We start from the raw sequence: 25,090 nt of genomic DNA, 5'->3' as shown, positions 1-25,090 counted from the left end.
TGAGTCCGGGGTCCGGGAGCGTCCTGTCCGCCCTGGGCGGGCAGAGGTCACCGAGGGGCCCAGGTGGTGGGAAGGAGTCCAGGTTCCAGGAAAGGACAAGCTGGTATGGGGACCACACCACGTGGCCGCGGGCTCCCGGCACGACGCCGGCGACCGCGCAGGCGCGGCCCCGCCCACCGCACGCCCCCTCGAGGGGCGGGGCAGAAGCGGGCCCCGAGGCTCCACCCCCCGCGGATTGCGCAGGCGCGGGCCGCGCGACCTCCGGAGCGGGCTTAGCCATGGCGGCTGTTAGACTTCTGGTGGCGCCGAGGCTCGCGGCCGCGTCGGTGCTGGCGCCGCTGCCCAGCCGCCTGCAGCTGCTGCCCCGAGGGAGGCGGGCGGCTCGCCCGTGCGCCGCCCTCCACGGCTCCGCGCCGCGCCCCGGGGCCAGGGTCGCGCTGGTGAGTGGACGGTCCGCGGAAAGCGAGCTTCCAGAGGTCACGGGCCGCGCGGCTGGGAGGGGGCGGGGCGTCGCGGGCGCGCACGCGCGCGTGCCCGCGTGACGCCGCCCTTCTCTCCCCAGGTTCTGTCGGGGTGCGGCGTCTACGACGGGACCGAGCTCCACGAGGCCTCCGCGTAAGCCTGCGGCCCCCGGAGAAGGACCACCCTCCTTCGGGGGCACACCGTCTAGAGAAAGGGCGGGTTTTAAAGCCCAACCTGACACGACGTGCCCCTTCAAAGCGAAGGGAGCAAAACATGCCGCCTGTCGTCCATCAGGTCACCCTGCCCACACACAGCGACCCCACAGGACAGCGTAGAACTGCCCTGTGGGTTTCTGAGACTCGCTCTCCCCGGCAGGGGAAAGCCCCCGCCCTTCTCCCACAGCAACCCATGCATGGGGCAGATCATGAGGTCCTGGGCTGGCACGGATACTGGTCATTCCAACTTACCCCCGGTGCCTCAGAAGAAGCCTGGCCATCTGTTTCCGAAAGGCCATGGCCTTGAACCCCCGTAGAACACAGTTGTCTGTGGCCAGCCGCCAGTTGGAATTGACTTGGCAACTACTGCCACCACACATGTGTCACCACCGTGTGCCCTTGGACAGGTTTTCTTGGCTATCGTAAACCAGGTCCGTCCCCATGCCATTAATCATTTTATTGGGGACTCGTACAACTCATCACAATCCATCCATCCGTTGTGTCAAGCACATTTGTATATTCATTGCCCTCATTCTCAAAACATTAGCTCGCCACTGAAACCCTTGGTATCAGCTCCTCTTTTTTCCCCCTCCCTCCCTCACGAAACCTTGATAACTTATACATTATTATTACTTAGGAGCTTTAAAAATGGCTGCTTTGCATTCCAGGTTGTGGACTGCTCAATACTTAACATAACTCCACAGCTCTAGTTTGGGCTTGACATTGATTTCTAAAAAGTGACATCATGACCACTTGTCCCCGTGGTCAGCTCCCATGGTCCCTAGAGTAAATTGGAGAGTGGAGTGTTGGGTCCATTAGAGAACGCCCCAGTGTGCTTCCTCCTCCTCATCTTCCCTGAGCAGTCTGGACCTTACAGTGAGCTGATGCCAGCTCGCTGGACAGGAAGAGAGGAGGTACGTCATGGCTTGACACCTCCCAGGCAGCCTGGCAAGGAAAGGCCACCGCAGTGCCCCGTGGTACCTTGTAGTGGAGCCCGAGCACTCGGGGCCACAGGCTGACCGCCCAACTACTCGTTGGGACCTCAACAAGCCCCTCCTCTCTGGAGGCTCAGCCTCCTCATCCACGGAAGGCACCCATCTCCAGGTCTCCGGCAGTGAGTGGGCTCCCCACTGATATGGGGACTACTTGGCCCAGAACAAGCAACTAGCAAGTGCTGACTATTACCACTCCAAGGGTTGCTGGTGATACTGTGGGTTAGCCATGGACCTGCTAGCCCCAAGGGCAGCGGTTCAAACCCACCAGCTACTTTGAGGGAGAACGATGAGGCTGTCTGCTTTGGGAAGAGTTCATCCCAGAAGGCCACAGGGCCAGTTCTGCTCTGTCCTGTAGGCAGGGTCACTGTGAGTTGGAATGGACTCCTTGGCACTGGGTTGAGATTGCTTTTTTCTTTTGATGGTCATCGCTCATGATTTCCTATGGCCTTGGGGAGCGGGGGTGCCCTCCTGGCCCGCTCATGCAGTCTTTCCTACCCCACCTGTGGAGAGGTTGGGGCTGACTGGGCATCGAGCCTTCTAAGCTTGTCAGCTGCTATCACGTTGGCCCCCGACTCACGAAAATGCTGCTCATGGGAGTGAAACATCACCTGATCCTGTGCCAACCCCACAATTGGGTATGGTTTGGATGATTGTGATCCGCAGGCTTTCTCTTATTTGTTTTTTGAGAAGTAGCTCTCCAGGCCTTTCTTCCTGCTCTCTTAATCTGGAACACCCACCCCTGAAGCCTGTCCAGCATCATAGCATTGCATAAACCTCTACAGACAGGTACTAGCAGTGCACACGTGGCATTGGCTGAGAATTACACAGGGAAGGTGAGAATCCTACCACTGAACCATGTTGCCTAGTAGCCTGAGCTGCAGCTTCTGCCTCCTCCCCCATGCAGTCCTCGCCCGTGGAGGCCTGTGGGGATTTGATCTTTAGGGAGCCAGAGTACCCTCCAGCTGTCATGGTACCAACTTCACCCAGCCCCTGTGCTTGTGAAGCGGGCCTTTGCTGACATTTTTCCTTGGACTCATTGGAGAGCATGTGGTCTGTTCTCACCATGGGGGGCAGCAAACACCCAATGGGCATTTGGGATGGTGGCAAGCCAACTACAGGCTTGTCTGGCACTTCGCAGAAAGCCTGTCTTTGCAGATGAGGCCGGGCACATCTTAAACTTGCTCTCTGATCCCCGTATAGGATTCTGGTGCACCTAAGCCGTGGGGGTGCAGACGTTCAGATCTTTGCCCCGGATGTTCCGCAGATGCATGTGATTGATCACACCAAGGGGCAGCCTTCTGAGACAGAGACCAGGTGAGTCACCCACCTGTCTGTGCCTGTGGGAAGGATGAAGAGGCGGTGTGAAGCAGAGCGTGACTTGTCTCTGGACAGATCTGGGCATGCTGTGGTGTCTCAGAGCAGTTGCCAGGGGCAGCGCCAAGCTTTTGCAATCTTCTGGCATGTCCGTAGTTGATGAGAGGCAGATAAGCTTGTTGCCCACCTGCCCCCTGGAATGCAGCCATCGCCTTTCCTGTGTTGCTGGGCCTGACTGCCCAGGACCCTCCACCAGCGTCAGCTCTGTGGGTCTTTAGCTTTCCTAGAGCATTTCTGCCACTGAGGCGGGTGGAGTCCGCCCTGGCTCCCTGAGAGCCTGTCCCGCCCAGTGCTGCCCAGTGCTGCGGGCTCCGAGTCCCAGGGACCCAGTCGGTGTCTTCAACTTGGGGAGTGGGTGGACGGAGGAGGAAACAAACGTTGTCTCTTCCACGATCCCCATTATGCAGACCCACCCCCTCCCACTCAGAAGCCAAGTGTGCCTGCCCTGCCCCAGAAGTCCTGCTGGTGGCAGCTTTCTGCGATGGCTGATCCTTCAGTGGCTCCCTGGGCCGGAGTTGAATGGTTGCATGTTCGCCTTCCCCTTGCCTGTGTAGAGATTCCCCACCCACACCCGCCTGCTCTAACCACTGGGAGCATTGAGGTGGGCACCTCAGGCTCTTGCTGTAGGTCCCGAAATGCACCTCTGAGAGGACTCTGGGAGATATCTGAGCTGAACGTCCTCACTGCAGCCAGCGCACCAGCAGTTTCGGCAGTGACCATGATCACTGCTTAAGAAGCGCAGGTCCCCGTGGGGGTCAGCCTGCCCCCTCACCCCGCAAGCCGAGGCCTCAGCGTCAGGGTGTCCTTGCACTCCCCTGCCCCACGCCCCCATTTTATGCTGTGCCCTGAACCCTCCCTCCACTATGTGCTGCTCCCAGGAACGTCCTGACAGAATCAGCAAGGATTGCACGGGGCAAGATTGCCGACTTGGCCAAGCTTCGAGCAGCTGACCACGACGCCGCCATCTTCCCCGGAGGCTTTGGAGCGGCCAAAAACTTGTGCGTAGTTTGAGATTTAGGGTTCTCTGCAGTCTTTCCTTGGGTGAGATCGATGTGGAAACTGCTCCTGCCACTCACAAGGGGACCGTGTTAGGTTTGGGACCTTGCTTACATTTTCACCGGGGTGGGGCTTCCTCCCTTCCTCCTGAGGCTCTGCGGGTCAGCGGATGATGGATTGGTTGGGTCCTGGTGTGGGCCCCGCGCCACGTCACAGCCACCTCCAGTGTCCCTGGACAGCACAGGTTCCTCTCCCTGTGACTGCATCTTCGTGACGGTCTTCTCTGGAAGGAGCGAGCAAAGTTCTTCCTCCTCTTTGGTTTGCTCTCGCAGCTCCTTGGGACTTGAGCTTGGGAGGCAGCAGCACATCCCGCAGTGACGTTCTCCACGTTTCAGATCCCCTTTCTGGGCTTCGAGTTCTCATTTCTGGCCTGTGGAAACAGAGTTCTGTGGCCTTGCTGTCCAGCTGCAGCCCAGGTGGCCTAAGAGAGCAGGCCACTCTCCCATCATGGACTTGCTAGTGGGGTTCTGCCCGTCTCTGGGAGCCTTAACCTCAGCTGCAGAATATGAGCAGAGAGGAAGTGGTCATGTGGCCAAAGGCTGCAGCCTGTCTTGAGAGTGCGTCCCAGTATGGGAGAAGCAGTGGGCGCTGGGCAGGGGCTGGACCGAACATTCCACTGGGTTTAGACAGGACTTTTCTCCCCCAGGGCAGGCTGTGGAGTAGGTGTTTCTGGGTGTGGTTTTGCTCCGGGGTCTCTGCTAATACAGGGCATAAATCCAGCCCAGTGTGTTGCTGCAAGCACCGTGCTTTGGAGAAGCACCGTGTGTTCAGCCGCCCCCTGTCAGGAGAGGTGTGCGTGTGGCTGTGATCCTGTCAGGCGTGCTTGGGAAAACCGGCTTCAGTATTAAAGGGTTTGCCGTGCTGCTGAGAAATGCTCAGGGTACTGTTGTTAGTCAGGACAAGTTAAAATTTCTTCAGGGTTGCTGATAAGTGCTCGAAGGGCATGCCACTCCGCTGGAAGTCTCGGTCTGCAGGCACTCGGCTTAAGCTCCGTGGGTCAGGGGACCGAGCTCCCAAAAGTACCAGTAAGTGCCCCAGAGGCACCCATTCCACCAGCACTCAGCTTTGCTGCTTCAGTGGACTGAGAGGTCCACCCCTCTGTCTGACGCTCTGGCTCCCGGTGCTGCCGGTCCTCTGCCACTCTGATGCCGCAGCTGTCTTCCAGATCAAGGTGGTTCACGGCACAAGCATCTCGGGACCCAGAGGATGTGCGCCACTCTTGCTGGGAGTGAAATGCCCATTCTCCTGCGCACATTTTGTACGCTGTGATGGCAGTCCTTTGACTCCTGTTAACAGTCACTCACAGGTGAATCCTCTCAGTGTCTTCCGCCACCTTCCTACCCAGACCATGTAGAAGAGGCACACTAAATCACTCACTGTCCCTGAAGGTGTCACTCAGAAGGAATTGGGTTGAGGACCCACCCTGCTCCAGTGTGATCTCATGAACAGGCCAAAGCCTGTTTCCAAACAGGGTCATATCTACAGGTACAGGAAGTATGACCGTCACTTAACTTCTTAGGGGACACAGTTTAGTCCCCAGCATTCTGCTTCACGTAACAGAGTGGCTTGGGCGTTGTGCATAATTCTTGACCAGCTGCATGTGCTCCCCCAGAGAGCCGCTGTTGGTGGGTGCCCTCAAGTGGATTCCGACCCTTAGCAGCACCCCGTAAACGGAAGGGAACTCTACCGGTTTGAACCAATGGCTGTAGCCTGTGTCAGGCCTCTAGGTTGCTGACTTTCTGCTTCACCAGGTGTGTTGTCCTTTCCAGGGACTGGGCACGTCAAAGACGAGGTCTCCCCACGCTCACTTCCAAGGAGCATTCTGCCTGTGCTTCCAAGACAGGCCTGCTTGGGTTTTGACATTCCACGGTTTGGGGCTTGTTTTGTTTGCTTGTTTCAGTGTTCTTCTCCAGCACCATAATTCACATGTATCAAGTTTTCCGCGGTTTTAAGGAAAACGGTATGGTCCAAGTTAAACATGTAGATGAGGCGGTTGACAATGCATGCCCCGGGTCAGGTACGCTGCAGTTTTCCAAAGGACATCTGCTTTTCAACACTGTACAGCAGCCTCGTGCAGCAGATTTGCCCAATGCAGTCCGTCCATTGGCTGTGGACCCCAGCAACATGAAGTCCTTGACGGCGTTCATCTCTTTGTTGATATGCTACAGACTGGCCCAGTGGTGAGGACGTGGGTCGTCTTCACATGGAGCTATAATTCATACTTGAGGCTGCAATCTTTGGTCTTCATCGGCGGGTGCTTCAACCCTCCTCTCTGTCATCTGCCTGTGGCAGTGGCTAATAAGCCTTCCTCACATCCTGGTGCCACCTTCTTGTAATCCAGCTTCTCTGATGATGTGCTCAGCACCTCCGCTTACAGACAATGTGGTATGGTGAGAGGATAGAGCCTGATGCCCACCTTTCCTGACCTCAGACCATGCAGTAGTCCCCTCTGGTGTGCCCCCAACTGCCACGGGTTCCCCTGGAGCACAATGAAGCGTTCTGGGGCTCGGTCTCAGTGCTGTCCCCAGTTAGTGACGATCCACCAAGTCAAATGCCTTCGGGGGGGTCAGTAGAATACAAGGTAACATCTTGCTGGTATTCTCTGCTTTCTGCCCAGATCCATCTGTCTGTGGCAGTGATGTTCCTCATGCCGCTTCAGAATCCAGCTTAAATTTCAGAGCGCTCCCTGTCACTGTATTGCTGCCATGTGTGTGGAATTGTATTCGGAATTTTGCTTGCATTGATATGAATGATACGGTCCAATAATCCCCACATTCTGTGGGATCACTTGGGGATCCCTGGTGGCGTACTGGTTAGGGAGTAGATGGCAGGCCACAAGGTTAGCAACCTCTGTCTAACCCTGGCTGCAACACAACAAAGCAGTTTTACCCTGTCTCACGGGGTGCCAGCTGAGTCGGAATCAACTCAGGGGCAGTGAGTGTGGCTTTGGGCTTTGTTTGTTGGCTCGCTTTTCCTTGGAATGGGCACAGATGAGGCTCTCTTGCCGTTGGTTGGCCAGGTAGCGGTTTTAGATTCCCTGGCCCAGACAGGTGAGTGCTTCCAGCGCCTCGTCAGCGTGTTGAAACCTTTCAGCGGTGTCCTCTCGACGCCTGGAGTCTTGTGTTTGGCTAATGCCGTCAATGCAGCGTGGGCTTCTTTCTGCAGTGCCACCAGAGCTTGCTCATATGCTGCCCCCTGGCATGGTGGCACGTGGACTCTGCGTCTTCTTGGCACCTGCCTTTGGCGCTCCTTGCCTCGTTCAGTATTTTGCCCGTAGAATCCCTCATATTTCACCTGGAGGACTAATTGAACGAGTACCCTAGGGTGGACGGTCGGATTGTATCCAGTCTTCCTTTGGTTTTTATAGCTGCTGCAGATATAACTGCTGTGTACACGTGCGGAGTGTACTCTGGTCAGGGTTGAATGTGTGTCCGGAGCCTGTGAAGCCACGTCAGTCGGGGGTGGCGAGCATCCGCCCTCCAAGCGTGTCCCAGCCTCTGGCAGCTTCTAAGGGTGCTGCCATAGAGGTCCAGGGTCGGGGCAGAGTGGATAGATAAGACTAAAGCTCTAGCAGTGGCAGGCCTGGCTGAAAGGGCTGTGGACTGTCATCCTGAAAGACGTCACCCAACCGCCACCCAAACCGATGGCCTCAGTTGATGCCCGTCCAGCAGTGGGGTGGGGCCAGGGCGGGGCCCTTCTCAAGAGTCCCCAGCACCTCATCTCACACACACCGATGACAAAAGTCTCTTGGGGCTGATTTGGCATTAAAGTGTTTATTTTTTTTTAGCCGTTTTTTTGGGGGTGGTGGTGCATATTGCCGTATTTACTTGTGTATAAGCCTGAGTTTGTCAGCACATTTGTTATGCGTTTTTTTGTGGTAAAATTAGGATTTGGGTCAGCTATACTCAAGTAGATACAGTAATACGTCATGCAATTCAATGGTTCCCTCGTATTTTTACGTAAGAGTCGTACGATCACGTCCACAATCAGTTTTAGAACGTTTTCTTCGTTTTTGTAAAGGTTCATTGTTGTTGGCTCCCTGTTTGCCCCAAGTCTCTTGTTTTAAGTGGCTTTTCCCCTAGCTGTCCGTGAAGTCCGTTTCCTTTTGTTGGGGTGGTGGGCCACTGACATAACTTGTTCTCTCACGCTTTTTCTGGGGTCTGCCATGTTCTGCTGCCTGTGACTTCCGTGTGCACGGAGAAAGCATTGCTGGGGGGTGTGGGGACTGCAGGCTTAGTCTGCGCCCTCAGCCACTGCCCCATCCCCTTCCTGCCCTAACCTCCTTCCCCGGCCCTGCTTCTGAAGCTCTTTTGTGACAAATGACGCCTACACACAGGTACAGACATAGGAATGTACGTATTCACCCACCTTGAACTTGCCCTAGGGCCTGGGGGGCATTGCTCCCTGAGAAGTGTCCCTCTGGCCGGCGGGAGGTGGGCTGTTGGCGCCCTGGCCGTGGCGCGCTCTGGGGAAGGCTCTTCTCTCTGGCAGGAGCACGTTCGCCGTGGACGGCAAGGACTGCAAGGTCCACAAAGACGTGGAGCGTGTGCTGAAGGAGTTCCACGGGGCTGGGAAGCCCATTGGGTGCGTGCGCCCCGGGGCCTGGCGTGGGGGGGGGTGCCCGAGGCCAGGCCGAGGTGGAGGCAGGAGCAGCCTGCGGTGCTACATTGGAGCCCCTGCTGCTTGGGGCTGGGTGGGGTGGCCTTCACCCCCTTGCCCCCTTTTCAGGTTCGCTGAGGGAGTTTCACATAACGTGACATGTGCTTCTGGCCTGGGTGGCTGCGGGCCATCAGGAATGGGGTGTCCCACAATGCCTCTGGGCAGCCTCTGGTTGAGTAGCCACGCTCCATCCTGGCCCCTGCACACTGGTCAGGGTGCCTGCACCGTAGCCCTGCCTGGTGTATCCACAGTGGGGATGAGCATCTCCAACCCTTCCAGGCCACCGCCTTGTCCATGGGGCCACTCACCAGCCACACAGGAGAGTACGGCACATGGCCAGACTGAGGGTGACGTGCCGGTTCCGAGCTACCCTGTGACTCCGCGGCCAGCAGGGTCCCATGCCCTCATACCATGGCCGCATGGAGGCCTGCCAGATTCTGCTGGCCTGGTACTTCGGGTGCCCTTGGTTCCTTACTCTCCCCCAGTGCTGGGGAACCCCACCTGTATGTTGGTGTATGTGCTGGGGTGCGTGGCCTGCTGCCTGGCCCCCAGGTAACATGCGATGGTGGCCTTTGCTTCCAGCTTGTGCTGCATCGCGCCTGTCCTTGCTGCCAGAGTGCTGCGTGGCGTGGAGGTCACCGTGGGCCACGAGCAGGAGGAGGGCGGCAAGTGGCCATACGCTGGGACCGCCGAAGCCATCAAAGCCCTGGGTGCGAGGCACTGTGTGAAGGACGTGACCATATCCTTTCTGGCAGCTGGGGGCGGGTTCCCAGAGCAGCGGGGTTCCCGTGGGGCCTCTCCTGCTTAGCGCTGCCCTCCGCTTTGACTCGGCCTGATTGGCAGAGTTGGCCTAAGCCTGACAGCGTGGACACTCATAGGTCTCTGGGGAAGGGTGGTCACCTCGAGGCCAGTCCAGGGTGCTTGTTCCACAAGGACCTCTAAGTGAGGATCCTGCGATTGGTATGTGACGCTAAGCTGATAGAACTAACTCCATTCTTTAAAAGTCCCCGTGTGTGTGTGTGTGTGTGTGTGTGTGTGTGTGTGTGTAATATAGTTATGTGTTATCCTATGTAATATAACATGCATGGAATAGTCAGAACGCACACACATGCAATCTGTGAATGTGAGAGTGCTGTTTAAGGAATTGTCCCATGTAACTGGTGTGGGGGTGGAGCGCACCGCACCGTCTTGGTGCTTCAGGCCCTCCACTGAGCAGACGGGGCCCAGCCCCGTGGAGGGCGCTCTGCCCTGACTAAGGGCTGGTCACATGGAACAGGGTCCAGGGTTTCCTGCAGGTTGTCACTGGGAGGCTTGTGGGGCTCTCAGAATCCACCCACGGCTGTGAGGGAGTTTGATTTTCTTTGAGGCCAATGTAGAAGGAGCCCCTGGAGGTGTAGTGGATTTAACTTTGGGTGCTAACCACAAGGTCAGCAGTTCAAACTCCTGAGGCATTCTGGGGTAGAAAGATGAGGCTTTCTGCTCTTGCAAAGGTTTAGTAGTGGTTCTCAACCTGTGGGTCACGACCCTTGTGGGGGTCGAACGACCCTTTCACAGGGGTCGCCGGATTCATAACTAACAAAATGACAGTGATAAAGTAGCAACGAAAATAATTTTCTGGTTGGGGGGTCACCAAAACACGAACTGTATGAAAGCTTCTGGGCACGAGGAAGGTTGAGAACCCCTGGTTCACAGCGTCAAAATGCGGCAGTTTCTCTTGGCCCTACAAGCTCCCTGTGAGTCAGCATGTGCTTGGTGGCAGGCAGGCCTGGGGTGCTGGTTAGACCAGCATCCGACTGCACCTGGGCACGGCAGCCGAGCAAACACATAGCTACCCACAGTGCCAGTCAAGCGAATTCTAGCTGCGTAACGGGGCAGGACATCCCAGCAAAGGGCGTCATGGAGGAGCTCGCCCCAGGAAGAACCTCTCCGTCTGGGGAGTTAGCTGCAGTGCGGATCAGGCAAAATGCAGAGAGGTCGTTGAGAGCAGGGGGAGGCTGGGATGCCTGCTGACCCTTTTGAATGGCTTTTTCCCATAACTCTGCTCACGAGGCGCATGTGGACCAGAAAAACAAGGTGGTCACGACCCCCGCGTTCATGTGCGAGACCGCGCTCCATCACATCCACGACGGCATTGGGGCCATGGTGCGGAAGGTGCTGGAACTCGCCGGGAAGTGACAGCCCCACATGGGGACTCTGCCACTGCCCCTGCGCCTGCTGCTCATGGGGGTAGCCTGCTTCTGCTTCCGTCCAGCCTGCTGGCGGCCTGCGTTCATTTGGCTTTTAAGTCTGTAGTATTTTCTACTGTAGGAGGAGTGCCGTGGTCCTGGTGTGGGGCGATGAAGTGAGACACCCCTTACCTGCCCGGCTTGCTTTGCTTTTGTAGAGGAGGAGGAGCGAGGCTACCAACGCTGCTATCAGGAGCCGGGGGTGGGGTGGGGGCTGGACTCTGTGTATCCAGCACTGAGATCTGAGCCGGGGCAGAAATACTAGTCTGCAGCTTCGGTTGAAGTTGACCCAGACATTGTGTGTCTGAAAGAGAGTAATGCCCACTTGCACATCTGATAATTCAGAACCCAGACGCACCAGCCCTGCTGATTGTCTGAGACCATCTGTGAGCCTGTCCGTCCAGGTTCATGTCGGGGGTGGGGCATTCCTGCAGCAGACGGCCCCTTGGCAGGGAGAGCCGGCCCTCCTCTCTGTGGAAACGCAGCAGCAGCATCTCTGGCCCTCTGAAAGCAGCAGGCGAAGACGATGGTCAGGCTACCTGAAGCGATCCTCAGGAAGAAGGGCCGTTGCAGGAGCCTGTCCCTAGTGAGGGTAGCAGTAACCCAGGCCCCAAGCGGCAGTGCCTCGCGGAGGAGGGATGGAGGAGGAGGAATAAAGTTGGGTGACACAGCGCCTCGAGTCGAGCCTGCCTCACTCTCCCGTGGCTGCGGCCCTGCTCTATTCCCCTGTCCCGCACCCTGACCCCGTGTGGCATACACTCCCAGTGACAGAAGATCAGTCCCCCCATTCTGGTTTTCAGAATGCTCTTCGGAGTCACTGCAGCCTTGCCGGCGAGCTGTCTAGTTCACCAGGGTTTTTTTTTCTCTGTTGAATTGACCGCAGCCCTTGGGCTGGGGACAGGTACAGAAGTGCACACAGCCTACCAGTGTCCCAGGCCCCACCCTCACCACGGCCCCTCCCCACTGCCCATTAGCTGGATCCAAACTAAAGCCTGCCAATGACTTCCCTGTGATCGCTCTAGACACAGACCGCCTCCTCTCCCTCAGTGCTGGTCACTGCGGCACCCCTGCGTGCCAGGGCCGCTTCAGTGCGGTGGGGTTCAGCTGTAGTCGGATAGGGTGGGGACCAGGGGCAAGACTGAACAGCCAGCTGTGCCGGAGGGCAGGGGAGAGGCCTGCCAGCAGAGCCTGCAGGGAGGTCAAGGACAGGCGGGGCGGAGGGGGGTGATGATGCTCAGGGGTGTCACCAGAGCCCCTGAGCCGACAGGACCTCAGCCATGGAGGGTGAGTGTGGGGGCAGTGGAGCATTCAGCAGCAGTGCCAGCAGAATGGGCTGGCAGGCTAGACTTGGGTGGGAGAGGGGCAGCCTCCAGAGTCCTGCCCATCTGGAGAGCAGGAGGCCCTTGTGCTGAGCCAGGGAGATCCCAGGGGCGCAGTGTAGCAGGGGGGATGGGGCTGCATCCGGGTGGGGGGGATAGAAACGGAGGTTTGGGCAACCAGGAAGGGGCTGGAGTAGACCCTCGTATTTTATGAGAGTTTTATATAAAGGGTAAGTACATTAAGAAAGCATCCCAACCCAGTGCTGTCCAAGCCCATAAGTCCAACATTAGCCCATATGTCCGACACCATTCTACAAAGTCTTTAATCTCACAAAGCACACGCAATGACGTCGACTGCAGGAGGAAAGCTGAATCAGTGAACGTGTAAGCATCAGTGCTGGCAGGGGTCTCCACAGGGCTGCTCCAGCACCGAGGGCTGCATCAGGGTAGGTCCATGTGGCTTCTCAGGGATGTGTCCCAGCTGAGGCAGAACTAGCTAAAGCAGCTGCACCCTGGTCCGACCATCAGAACAAAAGACCAGAGGACCAGAAAGGTGAGGCTTGCTGAGCCGTTTCATCTCTCGGCCCTTCAATTAATCCCACATGTGTTTATTAGCCACGTTGGCACAATCAACCTTAACTATCACAGGTCTCGTGGGTGTGCTTGGTTGTAAGCATCTGGGGACAGGCACCCTGGAAGCCAGTGGAAGCACACTGTCTACAGGTCCAGGGGAGGGTCATCATCATCCACAGTAACTTCCTCAGACTGACCCTGAGAGAAGTGCCACAGACCTGGACCCTGGCCGTGCTGGGCTGTGCTCCCGTGGTCCGCCACCAGAGGGTGTGGCGGACCAGCTGTAACTGGTGGTGCACCCACTGCCTCGCCTCCACTAGGACCAGGGGCTTTGGGGCCCTGTCCAGAAATTTAGCTGTACTCCACGTTCTCAGCTGCTTTCACTGTTTCCCTGGCCTCCCTCTCCTGACTCCCTGCCACCCCCAAACCGTCTCCCAACTCCCTGGACCTTTCTCTACCCCCATGCTGACCTCCACACCCTGTGAGTGCACCTTCCCCCCAGCCCCATCCCTCAGACCTCTGCTGCCTCCGGTGGCCTTGGCACCAGACCCATGAGGAGCCCCTCCCCAAGTCTTTTGATGTTTGCTTGCTGCAGGAAGGTGCCCCCCCCATACCAGCCCATCCCCCTATCCTCTTCCTCCACCTGCCCTCACTGTCCTGTGCCACCACCCTCGCTGGCTCCCCAGGCTCTCTCTGAGGAGCCTGAGCCCTGCTGTTTGCACTCAGGACAGGCCCTGCTGGAGGCTCCGCACCGCTCTGTAGCCCGCCCTCCGTGGCCTGGGCTATGTCTTGCAGGGGCCCTTGCTGGGTGCTCTCCAGGAGCTGGTGCTCTGTGACCGTCCCACCCGAGCCTGAGCTGAGAGCTGCTTGTCTCCCAGGCCAGGCCTGAGGGGATGGGCACTTTCACATGCTAGTCCGGAGCCCTTTGGTGGGCTCCAGGAACTCCTGAGCTCAGAGACATGGAGTCTGCGTGCTCTGCCCACCCTCAGTCTTTCCTCACCCCCTGTGCCTGCCAACATGCCCCTGCCACCATAGCCACTTCTTGGCCCTGGACGGAGTCCTAGCTCCAGGCTCTGGGAGCCAAACTCAGTCTTCACTGAGGAATGATGTGGAAGCCCCTCCCTCAGCTTTTCCTAGGATAGGCCCAGATGCTGGGGGCTCCTGCGCCTACCAGACCTGTCAGTGCACCCCCTGAGTGTGCAGGGGGAGGGGACCGCGGGCCGCCCAGACAGACCCCCCCTGACACTGAGCCTTAGGCCTTCCTGCCTCCCGCCACCCAGCGCTGGCTTCCCTTCCCCCCCACCCCCTGCCATGCCCATGGGATTCTTGCTCCCGGCAGGAGGCCAGGCCCTGTGCACCCAACCGGAAGGGTACCTGGCTAGGGTGAGAGGGGGGCTGAAGGAGAAAGCAAGAGTCCAGCATCCCTCTGAGCTGCTGGGCCTGCCTCACCTGGTTGGCCTCAGTGGCCTGCCTCTGGCTCCCCCCCAGGCTGTGCCGGGTGGGGCTCTGGCTGAGGCACAGTGGCATATCCTGGAGGGCGCTGGTGCCGGGCATTGCTGGGAGCAGCCGGGAGGACACACGTTCCATCTCGAATGGAGGACACACCGCTCAGGAGCAGAGGGATGCAGAGTGAGGGGTGGGTGGGTGGGTGGGTGGGAAGAGTTCGAGGAGAAAGCAGCTGGTTTCTTTTGGGACTGGGCAGCCTCTCCGAATTCCCCATGGGTGCAGCCTGGCCCCACAAGAGCAGAGAGAGGGTCTCCAAAGTGAGGCTGCTGCTAGGCAACTCTTCTCTGGTGACTCAGGCTCCCACTGACTGCTCAGATACAGGCATCCTCTAACTACTGCCCGCAGGCCACTTGTGGTCTGCTGAGGACATTTATCCAGCCCTCCGGGTGTTTTTGCCCCATTTGGTTTTTTACTTCAAAATAAGATATGTGCAGCAAAAAAAAAGATGTGCAGTGTGCATAGGAATTTGTTCATAGTTTTTTTTTTTAAAAAAACTATAGTCTGGACCTCCAACAGGTCTGAGGGACAGTGAACTGACCCCGTTAAAAATGTTTGAGGACCCCTGCCTCAGAGCGATGGGGAAGGCTCCCCCAAGATGATGTTTCCCCCATAACCACTCACAAGTATATCCTCCTGCCCTGGCAGGCAATGCAGAGGGCTAATGAGCCCCCTTGAAAGGTCCCACCAACCTCCCCTGGGTGCCTGGGGAGCCAGGCCTGCGACCTCCCTCTGAGCCACTGGTGGGCAGAGCAAGGTTCTCTGCGGCACTCAGGGCCCTGAGTCGGAGGCATTCCTGGGCAGCTGGGGATGGCGAGTTTATTTACTGTTTGTAGCCTGCATTGCCTTCTTAGAAAACCGCAGCCGCCACAAGAAAACCGAAAACCTGACAGTAGTCATCCAGAGATAACTGTGCTCTGACTCAACCTGTCCCTTGTGGTGGTGGTGGTGGTATTGGGGGGCGGGGGGGTGCTAGGGCTGACCAAAGATGCTACCAGGGTCTTCACCGCGCCACCCCCTGTCCCAGCCTCTCCATGGTTCTTGGTTCCTCAGCCATCCCCCACCCCCCCAATACTGCGCACTGGGGGAGGGGTGCTCAGGGAAGCCCTGGCGCCAGGCCACAGGGTCTGTGCCTGCTGTACTTTGGGGCTGGGCCGCAGTCTCCTGCTTTTGACTGTGGAGACTGGTAGCTGGCCCAGCAGCCCCTCAGGGTTCTATGTGTTGGGGGTGGAGGCACGCTGCTCCGCCTGCAGCCTCAGGCACCTCCTCAGGTGCTTCTGTGAAGGAGGCGTACCAGGCCCATTCTGAGCCACATCCTGCCCTGACAGGGTTAATGAATTGAGATTGCATGGGTGTGGGAGTTTGAAAGGCTCCCTCAGTGGGCGGCCTGAGGCAGGAAGGTGCTATGAGGGACTGGGGAGCTGCCCACACCTACCACGCCCTTGGGACTGGAGCCCAGGGTCCCACCCTGCTGGCTCCATGACGTTCACACTTCTGTTCCCACTCCATGCCAGCTCCTGTACATACTCTATCACCACAGACTGCCAAGTAGGCACGGCCGCCCATGCACAGGGGACACCGAGGCAGAGAGTTGGTGAATTTCCTGGGGTCCTGTGGCTCCTTGGGAGAAGCTTGAGCTGGGAGCCCAGGGTCTGTGTGCACAGCGCCAGCATCTCTGAGCCCGCGAGAGTCAGGTACAGCCTCCTTCCAGTGGCTCTGCCCTCAGGGTGCCCCATGACTGGCGACATCCCACCCAGGCCCTCCCGGCCCCAGCATCCCCTCTGCGTGGTGGCACCGTCTGGTCTAGTTGGTGCTGCTGTAACGCTTGCCACCAGAGAGGGCTTTTACAGGCACTTGTGTTCTCTCAAGGCGCAGGGGGCCCGGAGTCTGAGTGCAGGGTGCTGGCTCTCGGGAAGGCCCCTGTGTCTCCTGGGCATTTGCCCCTGGGTGGGCTTCACGTACCTTGGCATCCTCTCCTCCATCTCTGCCTGTTTAATCTCAAAAGAGCTCCTCCACTCCAAGCGCACCCTACACCAACCCTGCCTTCTTAGCATACCAGGAATTTATGGAATTATGTTAGAATCTTATACCCAGGTCATTCCACTTAAAAAAATTTTTTTAATAAAAAGAATTGGGGTAAATATACAGGTAACAAAATGTTTGCTGTTTGTTTCCATGTGTACATTCTGGGACATTAATTCTATCACTTGTGTTGTTCAGCTACCAGCATTAACTGCTCCCGAATCTCCCGTCCCCCTGAAGTTCAGTGACTGCCCCCAACCCCCCCTAATCACTAGCCCACAACCCCCCATAATCACTAGCAGTTGCCTTGTCTTGCTATTTCATATTGGGTCACTCCATTTTAAGAAATGTCATTTTTAATATTTTCGATATCATTTTCACGCTTCGGTCCACTTCCTGGTTTTGCCTAAGGTCAAAATAGCAGAAGTATGAAAATCCTCCTTCTGAAGCTTCTCATACTGTGTCGGGCCGGTCTGCCAGAAGCAGGAAGTTCTGTGTGGCAATATCTCCAGAAGCTTCCGCGTCACGCGTGGGCTGTGTGTGGGCGGCCTGTGGCCTGAGCAGCGTGGGCCTCACGGGAGCACGGCAGCAGGCTCTTCACCGCCCGTGGGGGTGGCCCTCTCCACACACTGGGGTCGCAGAGTGGTGTGGGGGAACTGGAAACCCATCTCTCAGCTTTTTTGAAGCAAGCGGGTGGCGTGGGCCCAGCACCTGTGTCTGAGCTCAGCTCTCGTCGCAAGTGGGCAGCCCTTCCCCACAGCCCCCCAGAGAGGAAACATCCCAGGCCCCAAAGCTGGCACCCGCGACAGCTCCAGGGTCTCCTGGCACCAGGCAGTGTGGACGTCCTCGGGGCGACCGCTCTCCCCTTCCTGCTGTGGTAGCAACACAGGCGGAAAGTGACATCCCAACCACGCTGGAGGGAGCACACAAGCACGTCCTGGAAGCAGCACCCTGTCCAGCTTCCAGCACTCTCTTCACACCCCAAACAGAAGCCCAACATGCCGCCAGCGCACCCTCAGCCTCTGAGGGCTCCCTCTTCAATGGCTGTCGCCTTGGGCCCCCGGATACCAGCTGGTCCTGGAAGCACAGCAGCAGGCCGGCTGGGTCTCAAGTCCTCGTTCCCTCAGCTGTCCGTGAGCACATGAGCAGGAGCCAGGGTCACTGGGTGACTGTAAAAGGTTCCAGCACGGGCTCGCTGGGCTGGGGACGCTCCTGTGGGTCCCCCCCCCACCATCGAGGGAGAAACCAGGTGGCGTCCAAGGGTCGCCTGCCTCGGGAGAACCCCACGACACTGCCCTTCCAGACCTGCCCAGGCCTGGGCTGTCGGCCATCCTGGCTGGGTCACGCAGAACTCTCTCCTGTGCCTGGACTCTCGAGAGAGGGACAGACCATGCTGGCTCTCCCCATGGCTTCCCGGAAGGGAAGTGGGTGGCAGTGGGGGTACATAGTCGGTGAGTCACTGTCCCAGGCGCAGGCCCTGCAGGGGACTCTGGAAGCCTTGTGGTGGGGACAGGCAAAGGGCAGAAGGGGCTCTGGGGGGTGTCAAGCATGGTGGGCCTGTGGCATCCCACGAGGCCCCGTGTACTTCAGGACACCAGAGTTGGCTCCTCCTGTCTGGGAGTGCTGACTGTGGAGGGGGGGGGGCTCTCAAATGTGGCTCCCTGAAGACCCTGGTGTCCATCCCAAAGGGCAGCCCCTCCCTGTCCATCACAGAGCCCCATCCTCCAGCAGCCACACGGCTGAGCCCCAGGCCGTGGGGTGTGGTGTCTCCGGTGGGGGCTAGGGGCAGTGTATGGGGAGGGTCGGCTGTGGTGGGTGATGGGACACATTCTCAGAGGCCATCTTGGTGGGCCCTACTGTGCAGAATGGAGTGGCAGATGACAGAGGTGTTGGGCATCTGTAGGAACCCCCACCACCTGGGAATGGGTCACCCTGAGTCGAGGAGCCGCCCCCTTAAGTTCTGGCCACACTAATCCGCAGGAGCCCAGTAAGGCAGTCATCCCAGTTTTGTCTCTTGGGACAGATGTCCCTTCCGGTCAGCTCAGGGTCTGGGCTCCTGACAGTAGTACATCACGGGCTGCTCACCCATGGAGGTGTGAAGGTCACCATTCAGTCCAGAACATAGAAAGAAGGGACCCCCTGCACCACCACGGGGCAAGACATGGCCTGTGGCCTGAACCAGAGAACTGGGACAGGCAGGAGGGCTCTGCAGCTCACCGTGGTCGCCCAGAGAATCCCCCAACTGCCCGGGGGGGTTGGCGCTTTGGGTGCCAGTGCAGGGATGGTACGACTTCTTCCAGCCGAATGCACACACGCTAAGTGCTGGTGCTGTTTGGATACACATGTGAGCAATTGACAGTGTTAGTGGCGCGGTGGGTGGCTGAAGCGACAGTCTCGGAAACCCACAGGGGCAGTTCCGCTCTGTGCGGTAAGGTGGCCGTAGGCATCAGCTCAGTGGCAGGGAGGGAGGGAGTGGATAATTTGAAGGTGACAGTGATAACCATAAGCCTTCTCCTCCGAGAACTTCGGGAGCAGCGTTTACATGCCTTCCTCCTGTTGTTTTCCTTGGCATTCGGCGCGTTCAGTTTTCCAGAGTAGACCAATGCTGGGTGAAACGTGTTGGCACGGGCGTCACTGAGTCATTGTTTCGCTTTCAGAAGTGTGATGATAGACTTGTGTTTTTGCAGCGCCTACAGTTCCCACTGCTTGATCTGGTCCTTGTGCCCCCGCCCTGCTGTCAGAGCTGGGCACTGCTGGGGCTCAGGGGTAATGTGCTAGGGAAGAGGGGCCCTCCCTCGGGAAGAGGGATGCTCTGAGTCCCTGCCTCCTGGCATCCAGTGAAGCCCTGCTCTGGGACCCTCCCATATGTGGGATACAGAAAGGTTTTTCCCCAGGTGGTTCCCTAACTATATGCCAAACCCAAGGAGCTGCTTGCATCACATGGTAAACAACTATGCAGTTGGAGGTCAACGAAAGCTGCTTAGACGTTATAGCCCTGAGGCTATCAGGCATGAGAGCCACCAGACTCTACAGTCTGTCCCACCTAAGTAGGGCCCATTCCCTTCTGATAGGATAGTGGATTGTCTCCCTGAAGGAGAGCCCAGACACAAGGTCAAGCCCACTCATGGAGAATCGCGGTTTGGGTGCCATCCTGAATCTGGGATCTGCCCATCTTGTCACACACATACCCTTCTGATTGCATGTACACCTCAACTTGACCCCCTCCAATTAATGTATGGTGATTGTTTAACCCCTTCCTGTTGCGATGCAACCAGGCGGGCTTGTGCGCTGCCTAAATACATATAAGCCTTGGTTAGAAATATATTCTCTCCTCCTCCCTCTCTCTGCGTGGACCATGGCCGTCCCGGAGGTGAGCATGCTACCATAAAATGTGTCTGTCTCCTATCTTCCAGGACTTTACTATGATCTTTCTGTATTGTAACCGCACCCCAGGCCAGAGCTGGGGGGTCACAATGGGAGCCTGCATTTGGCTGTAGCTTGGGCTGGGGGAGAGGAGAGGTGGCAGGCACCTGGAAAGTGCATCTGCCTGGCAATTTGCTGTCCCAGCTGTGGGAGCTTCCTCCTTCACCGTTGTCACACAGATCTGAGCAGCTGTTCTGGTGGACCCTGCTCTCTGTGAAAAGTGAAGTCGCCATCAGTTCAGTGGCCCCATGACTACGACCCCAGCTGAGTCTCTGTTCAGCACGCGGGTGCCCATGGCAGGGCCCTCCTGTCCACCCCTGCCTCAGCCATGGCCCCAAAGTCATTCCCCTGGTCTTCCATGGCTTCTCTCTCGGGCCAAACCAACACCAGGCCACCCACATGTTTGAGGAATGCCTGGATGGTGTCAAGACTCTCTCTCTCTCTCTCTCTCTCTCTCTCTCTCTCTCTCTCTCTCTCTTTCTCTCCCCCAGTGTCTGCAAAGTCCACCTATCTGGGCAGCTGTCTCTTCCTGGGAGGGCCACCGCCAGGATAGGATAGGAGCTACCCTTATGGGAAGGGGTCCTCCTGTGGAGACGGCACATAGAGCAAGAGGCAGCTGTGGACCAGCACAAGGGACTACTGCACAACGTCACATCAGGAAAGTGTGCAGTAGTGTGGCACCCTCGCACCATATTTACTCAGTCTGTGTGCTGAGCAGATCATCAGGGAAGCTGGATTATATGAAGAAGAATCGGCATCAGGATTAGAGGAAGGCTCGCTGTGTTAGTCTGGTTAGACTAGAGAAACAAACCCACAGAAATTCATATGTATAAGAGAGTTTTATATGAAAGGTAGTGTACTGGATAAACCATCTGGAAGAGAAAACAATGGGACCAACGGTCCGGGGGGACATGGGAGAGGAGGAAGTGAGGGAAAGGAAGTGGTAACAAATCCAGGGACAAGGGAACAACAAGTGATCCAAAATCGATGGTGAGGAGGGTATAAGAGGCCTGGTAGCACTTGATCAAGGGCAATGTAACTGAGAGGAATTACTGAAACCCAAATGAAGGCTGGACATGATAGTGGGACAAGAGGAAAGTAAAAGGAAATAGAGGAACGAACTAGGAGGCAAAGGGCACTTATACAGGTCTAAATACAGGCATGTACATATGTAAATATATTTATATAGGATGATGGGGAAATAGGTCTAAGGGCATATATAGATTTAGTATTAAGGTAGCAGATGGACATTGGGCCTCAACTCAAGTACTCCCTCAATGCAGGAACACTTTGTTCTAATAAACTGGCATTCCATGATGCACACCTTCCCTCTTTTCCCTCTTTCCCCCACCCTCCCTCCCTCATGAACCCTTGATAATTTATAAATTATTATTATTTTGTCATATCTCATACTGTCCGACATCTTTCTTCATCCACTTTCCTATTGTCCACCCCCCAGGGAGGAGGTTATAGATCCCTGTAATCAGTTCCTCCTTTCTACCCCAACTTCCCTCCACCCTCCTGGTATCGCCACTCACAGCACTGGTTCTGAAGGGATCATCTGCCCTGGATTCCCTGTGTTTCCAGTTCCTATCTGTACTAGTGTACATCCTTTGGTCTAGGCAGATTTGTAAGGTAGAATTGGGGTCATGATATTCGGTGGGGGGGGCGGTAAGGAAGCATTTAGGAACTAGAGGAAAGTTGCATGTTTTTAATCATTGCTACACTGTGCCCTGACTGGCTCAAGACGGCCTGTCTCCCCTTGTTCGGAGACCACAGGGCAGGTTGCTGTGAGTCGGGACCCGCTGAGGGCAGTGCTTGGGCTTCAGAAGGAGCCCTGGGTCCTAATCGGCTGCGAGCTGGACTGCTAACCACAGGGCCACAGCCCCAGCCCCTCCGGGAGAAAGATGCCCACAGGGTCTCTGTGGCTCAGAATTGACTTGGTAGCAGTAAGCGTTGGCCTGTTGGAATTTCAAGGCCTTAGATGGTACAAATGGTTGGTGCTCAATTTCTAACAGGTTGGCAGTTCACACCCACCCAGCAGAGCCACTCAGAAGGCCTGCCAATCTGCTTCTATAGAGATGACAGCCAAGAAAACCCACCCCATGGGGCAGTTCTACTCAGAGTGGGAATCTTCTAGCCACCCAGGAATTGGGTGGGACTCTCCAAATGAGGCATTTGTGGGCCACCAATGGGATGGAGCAGCTGGCCATGGAGCCTGTGTCAGATGGGCTGAGCCATGATGGGCTGTGTTTGGCTCCGATGGCATCTTCTCTTTTGTGGTTCGATGTGACTGTGGTCCGTTTTGTGATCTGACGTCGCCATTATCCTACTGGGATAGGTTTTGTGTCCGCGTGTCCGGGCCAGGATTCCGCCAGGATATGCTGTAACGTCACGCAGTCAACTCCAAGATGGGCCCTTCTACAGGCAGCCGAGCCACACAGCTGCGCAGAGTAGGGTAGGGTAGCATTGTTGGTCAGTGCTATTGGGTTGGTTCTGATTCATCGCAGCTCTCTGCACAAGAGAACCAAACCACTAGTCCTGCTCCGTCATCCGTCCTCACCACAGAGCTTATGCTTAGCCCACTGCTGTAAAGACGGGGGCGGGGGGGGGCTGAGGGGAGGAGGAGGAGAAGTTGATACCAGAGATGAAGAAACAATACAGCAGTGGGGAAAACTTGGGGACTTGGGACATCTTTCATGTCTACCTCCTAGGAACCAACTCTGTGCTAAGAGAAATAATTCACTGAGACACCGAGAGGAGAAACTTGCAGTCCCCACCCAGTGGACGTCCTAGTCTGTTGTATCAGAGCCAGTGGCCTCAAATGGCCTGACTGGCCAGCCAGAGCGGGGCAGGCTCGCCCCAGCATCTTCTCTGCCCACAGAGGCCGGGAGGAAAGCTGAGCGGGAACCCCTGTGCAGGACTGCCTAGAAGGAGACACCTTGTGTCTCAGTGGATTGGGGGCTTGAGGCCCAGGCAGGTGCCCTGTCTTTATGGGGACCATGAGAACCCACACTCAGCACCTACAGGACTCACCAGGCAGGGGGTGGGTGGGAGGGAGGATGGGTCTTCGGTCCCATTGCTGTGCCCCATCCAGATGTGTGTCCACCCAGAGCCAGGCCCAGTAGGGCTCCTCTGTCATGTCCACTTCCTCCCGCCTCTTCCAAGCAAAATCAGGCCCCCTACCCAACACCTGCTGCTTACCGGGACCTCATGCACCAGGGCCAGGACCCCACCATCGACCCCAGTCACGGCCTGCCTCCTCTCTGCCTCCACCTTCAGCCCCAGCAGTGTTATGGTCCTGGTCACCTTCAAGGGAGAGAGCCACCCATGGGGGTGGGTTGGGGCAGTGACTGATGGCATAGGACCATGGTGGGGGCAGGAGGCAGGGGTCAAGCCTTAGCTGCCTGCAGAGAGCACTTCGGGAGCCCCCTCTAACTGTAGGTGGAGGAGAGAGCCTGCTTCCAGGAGAGGTTACTGGGGGCCGACTCCTGGCCCCTCACTCATGTTGCAGCTGGCAGGAGAGGCTGTGGCAGAGGCAAAGGGCCACCCCCGTGGGTCAGGCCTGGCCTGGAGGTTTCCCCGGGGTGGTCAGGGATCCTGGATAAGGGTGACCTCCATGCTGTCCACACAGTCCTCAAGCAGGAGCCCCAGAGTGACTGTGGTCACAGCAGGGTCTCCTGGGACCATGATCCACTTGCCCTTCACCAGCCCCTCCACGAGGCGACCAGCTGAGGAACAGAGGGGTCAGGCAGATGTCATAGGATGCCTGTCGTGGGACAAAAGTGTGGCTGCCCCTAGAGCATGGAAAGAAATCCCCAGAACATTCCAGAAACTGGAGCTCAGGATCTCAGCACATGTTCAGGACATGCTGGGAGGCTGGTGGGCCTTGGAGGCTGTTTCAGGTGCTTAATCTGACAGCTTCCAACACCAAGAGCCATAGTGGAAGGAAGCAGTCCCAGCCGTGCCTGCTGACGGAAACCACAAGTGCGTCCGTCGGCCCTCCCAGGCCGCCCACACAGCTGTGAACAGCTGTCAGCAAAGGGTTGAGATGCCTGGGATTTCTCTCTAGAAATGACCTGGACTCTGAGAGAGATCGCTAGATGCTGTGGTTCAGAAAGCATGGTTGAGACCCAAAGCTAGACGCCGTAGTTCAGAAAGCATGCAGACCCCCTCCAGCAGGGTATAGCGTACACCTAAGTAGATGACATGTTTGAAGAACAGGCCGTGCCCGCCGCCCCACTCCCTCCAGCACCAGCCTGTGTTCGGGTCCCCATGTTCTTGGCACTGCAGTGGCGACACACACAGTCCCTCCATTCCTCCAGATCCTGTGTGCGTGCCAACTCGCTACAAGTGCCCATGGGCCCAAGGGCCGCAACAGGATCGCCTGATGCCCAGGGCTGGTTCCCTATGCCCAGTGTCAGTGAGTTAGTGTCAGTGTCGTGGGGGCAATGTTTGGTGACCGGCAAGAGCCGACATCCTGTCCAGTGGTCAAACAGGGACAGGGCAACAGGTCACTGGTCTGAGGTGCTGGGGGATAAGGCTCCTTGTGGAGCCGAAGGATCAGAGCTGAGGGTGAGGCACCCCCAGGAAGGCCACAGGAACTCGGGAGCTCTGGGCAGCCCTGGGAGCGCTGAGGGGCCCGAGCAAGGAGTAGCATGAGAGGTGGTCTTTCTGGTGATCATCAGGTACTGGTGGGGTCCAGGTGCAGGTGACAACCTCTTGATGAGAATGCTGGGCTGAACCACAGGCACACGAGCTGGGGGCAGGCCAGGAAAATGAGGGGCCCTGGGCTGCACCCCATGACCCCATCTCCAGAACCCGGGCTGGGCCACTGACCCTGGAGCCTCCAGGAGAGAAGTAGAGAGGGCCGAGCTGACTGCCTCGTGGGGAGGGCAGAGCCCTGAGGCCTGGCCAAGATGACCCCAAACATCGCAGGCCCGGCAGGAAAGGGTGTCAAGGTGGGGAGGGTGCTGGATGTGGAGAAGTCAGGGCTGCAGGAGGATATGACCGGGGTGGAGTCTGACGAGTGGAGTTTCTTCACCCCATACCCACCAGCAGTGTGCTAGCTTCCTGCGGGCCAGTTCCAGAGCCACCTGTGTGACCGCACACCCATCCTCACTGGGCACTGTCCCCAGTCTGGAGATCATGGGGACTGGGGAAGGCGAGGGAACCCGAGGCAGGCAGCAGAGCCCCGAGAATGCAACTGAGCACAGACGTGTGTGTGTGTGTGTGTGTGTGTGTGTATGCTTGGCGTGTGTTGT

At 57.4% G+C, this 25,090-nt stretch overlaps 1 protein-coding gene across 1 annotated transcript; it reads left to right on the top strand.

Moving 5' to 3' along the window:
- Positions 1-254: 254 nt before the first annotated feature.
- GATD3 (glutamine amidotransferase class 1 domain containing 3) lies at positions 255-11,658 on the top strand. The gene is made up of 7 exons (XM_075542228.1): positions 255-440; positions 563-615; positions 2,873-2,986; positions 3,925-4,044; positions 8,594-8,686; positions 9,344-9,500; positions 10,808-11,658. Exons 1-7 carry the CDS (start codon positions 279-281, stop codon positions 10,934-10,936), a joined length of 828 nt encoding a protein of 275 aa, XP_075398343.1. The 5' UTR covers positions 255-278; the 3' UTR covers positions 10,937-11,658.
- The last annotated feature ends 13,432 nt before the right edge of the window (positions 11,659-25,090 follow it).

The sequence above is a fragment of the Tenrec ecaudatus genome, chromosome 2 (assembly GCF_050624435.1).
Source record: "Tenrec ecaudatus isolate mTenEca1 chromosome 2, mTenEca1.hap1, whole genome shotgun sequence".
Classification (NCBI taxonomy): Eukaryota; Metazoa; Chordata; class Mammalia; order Afrosoricida; family Tenrecidae; genus Tenrec; species Tenrec ecaudatus.
Note: the sequence above shows the minus strand (reverse complement) of the source record. Positions and strands in the feature narration are given on the sequence as shown.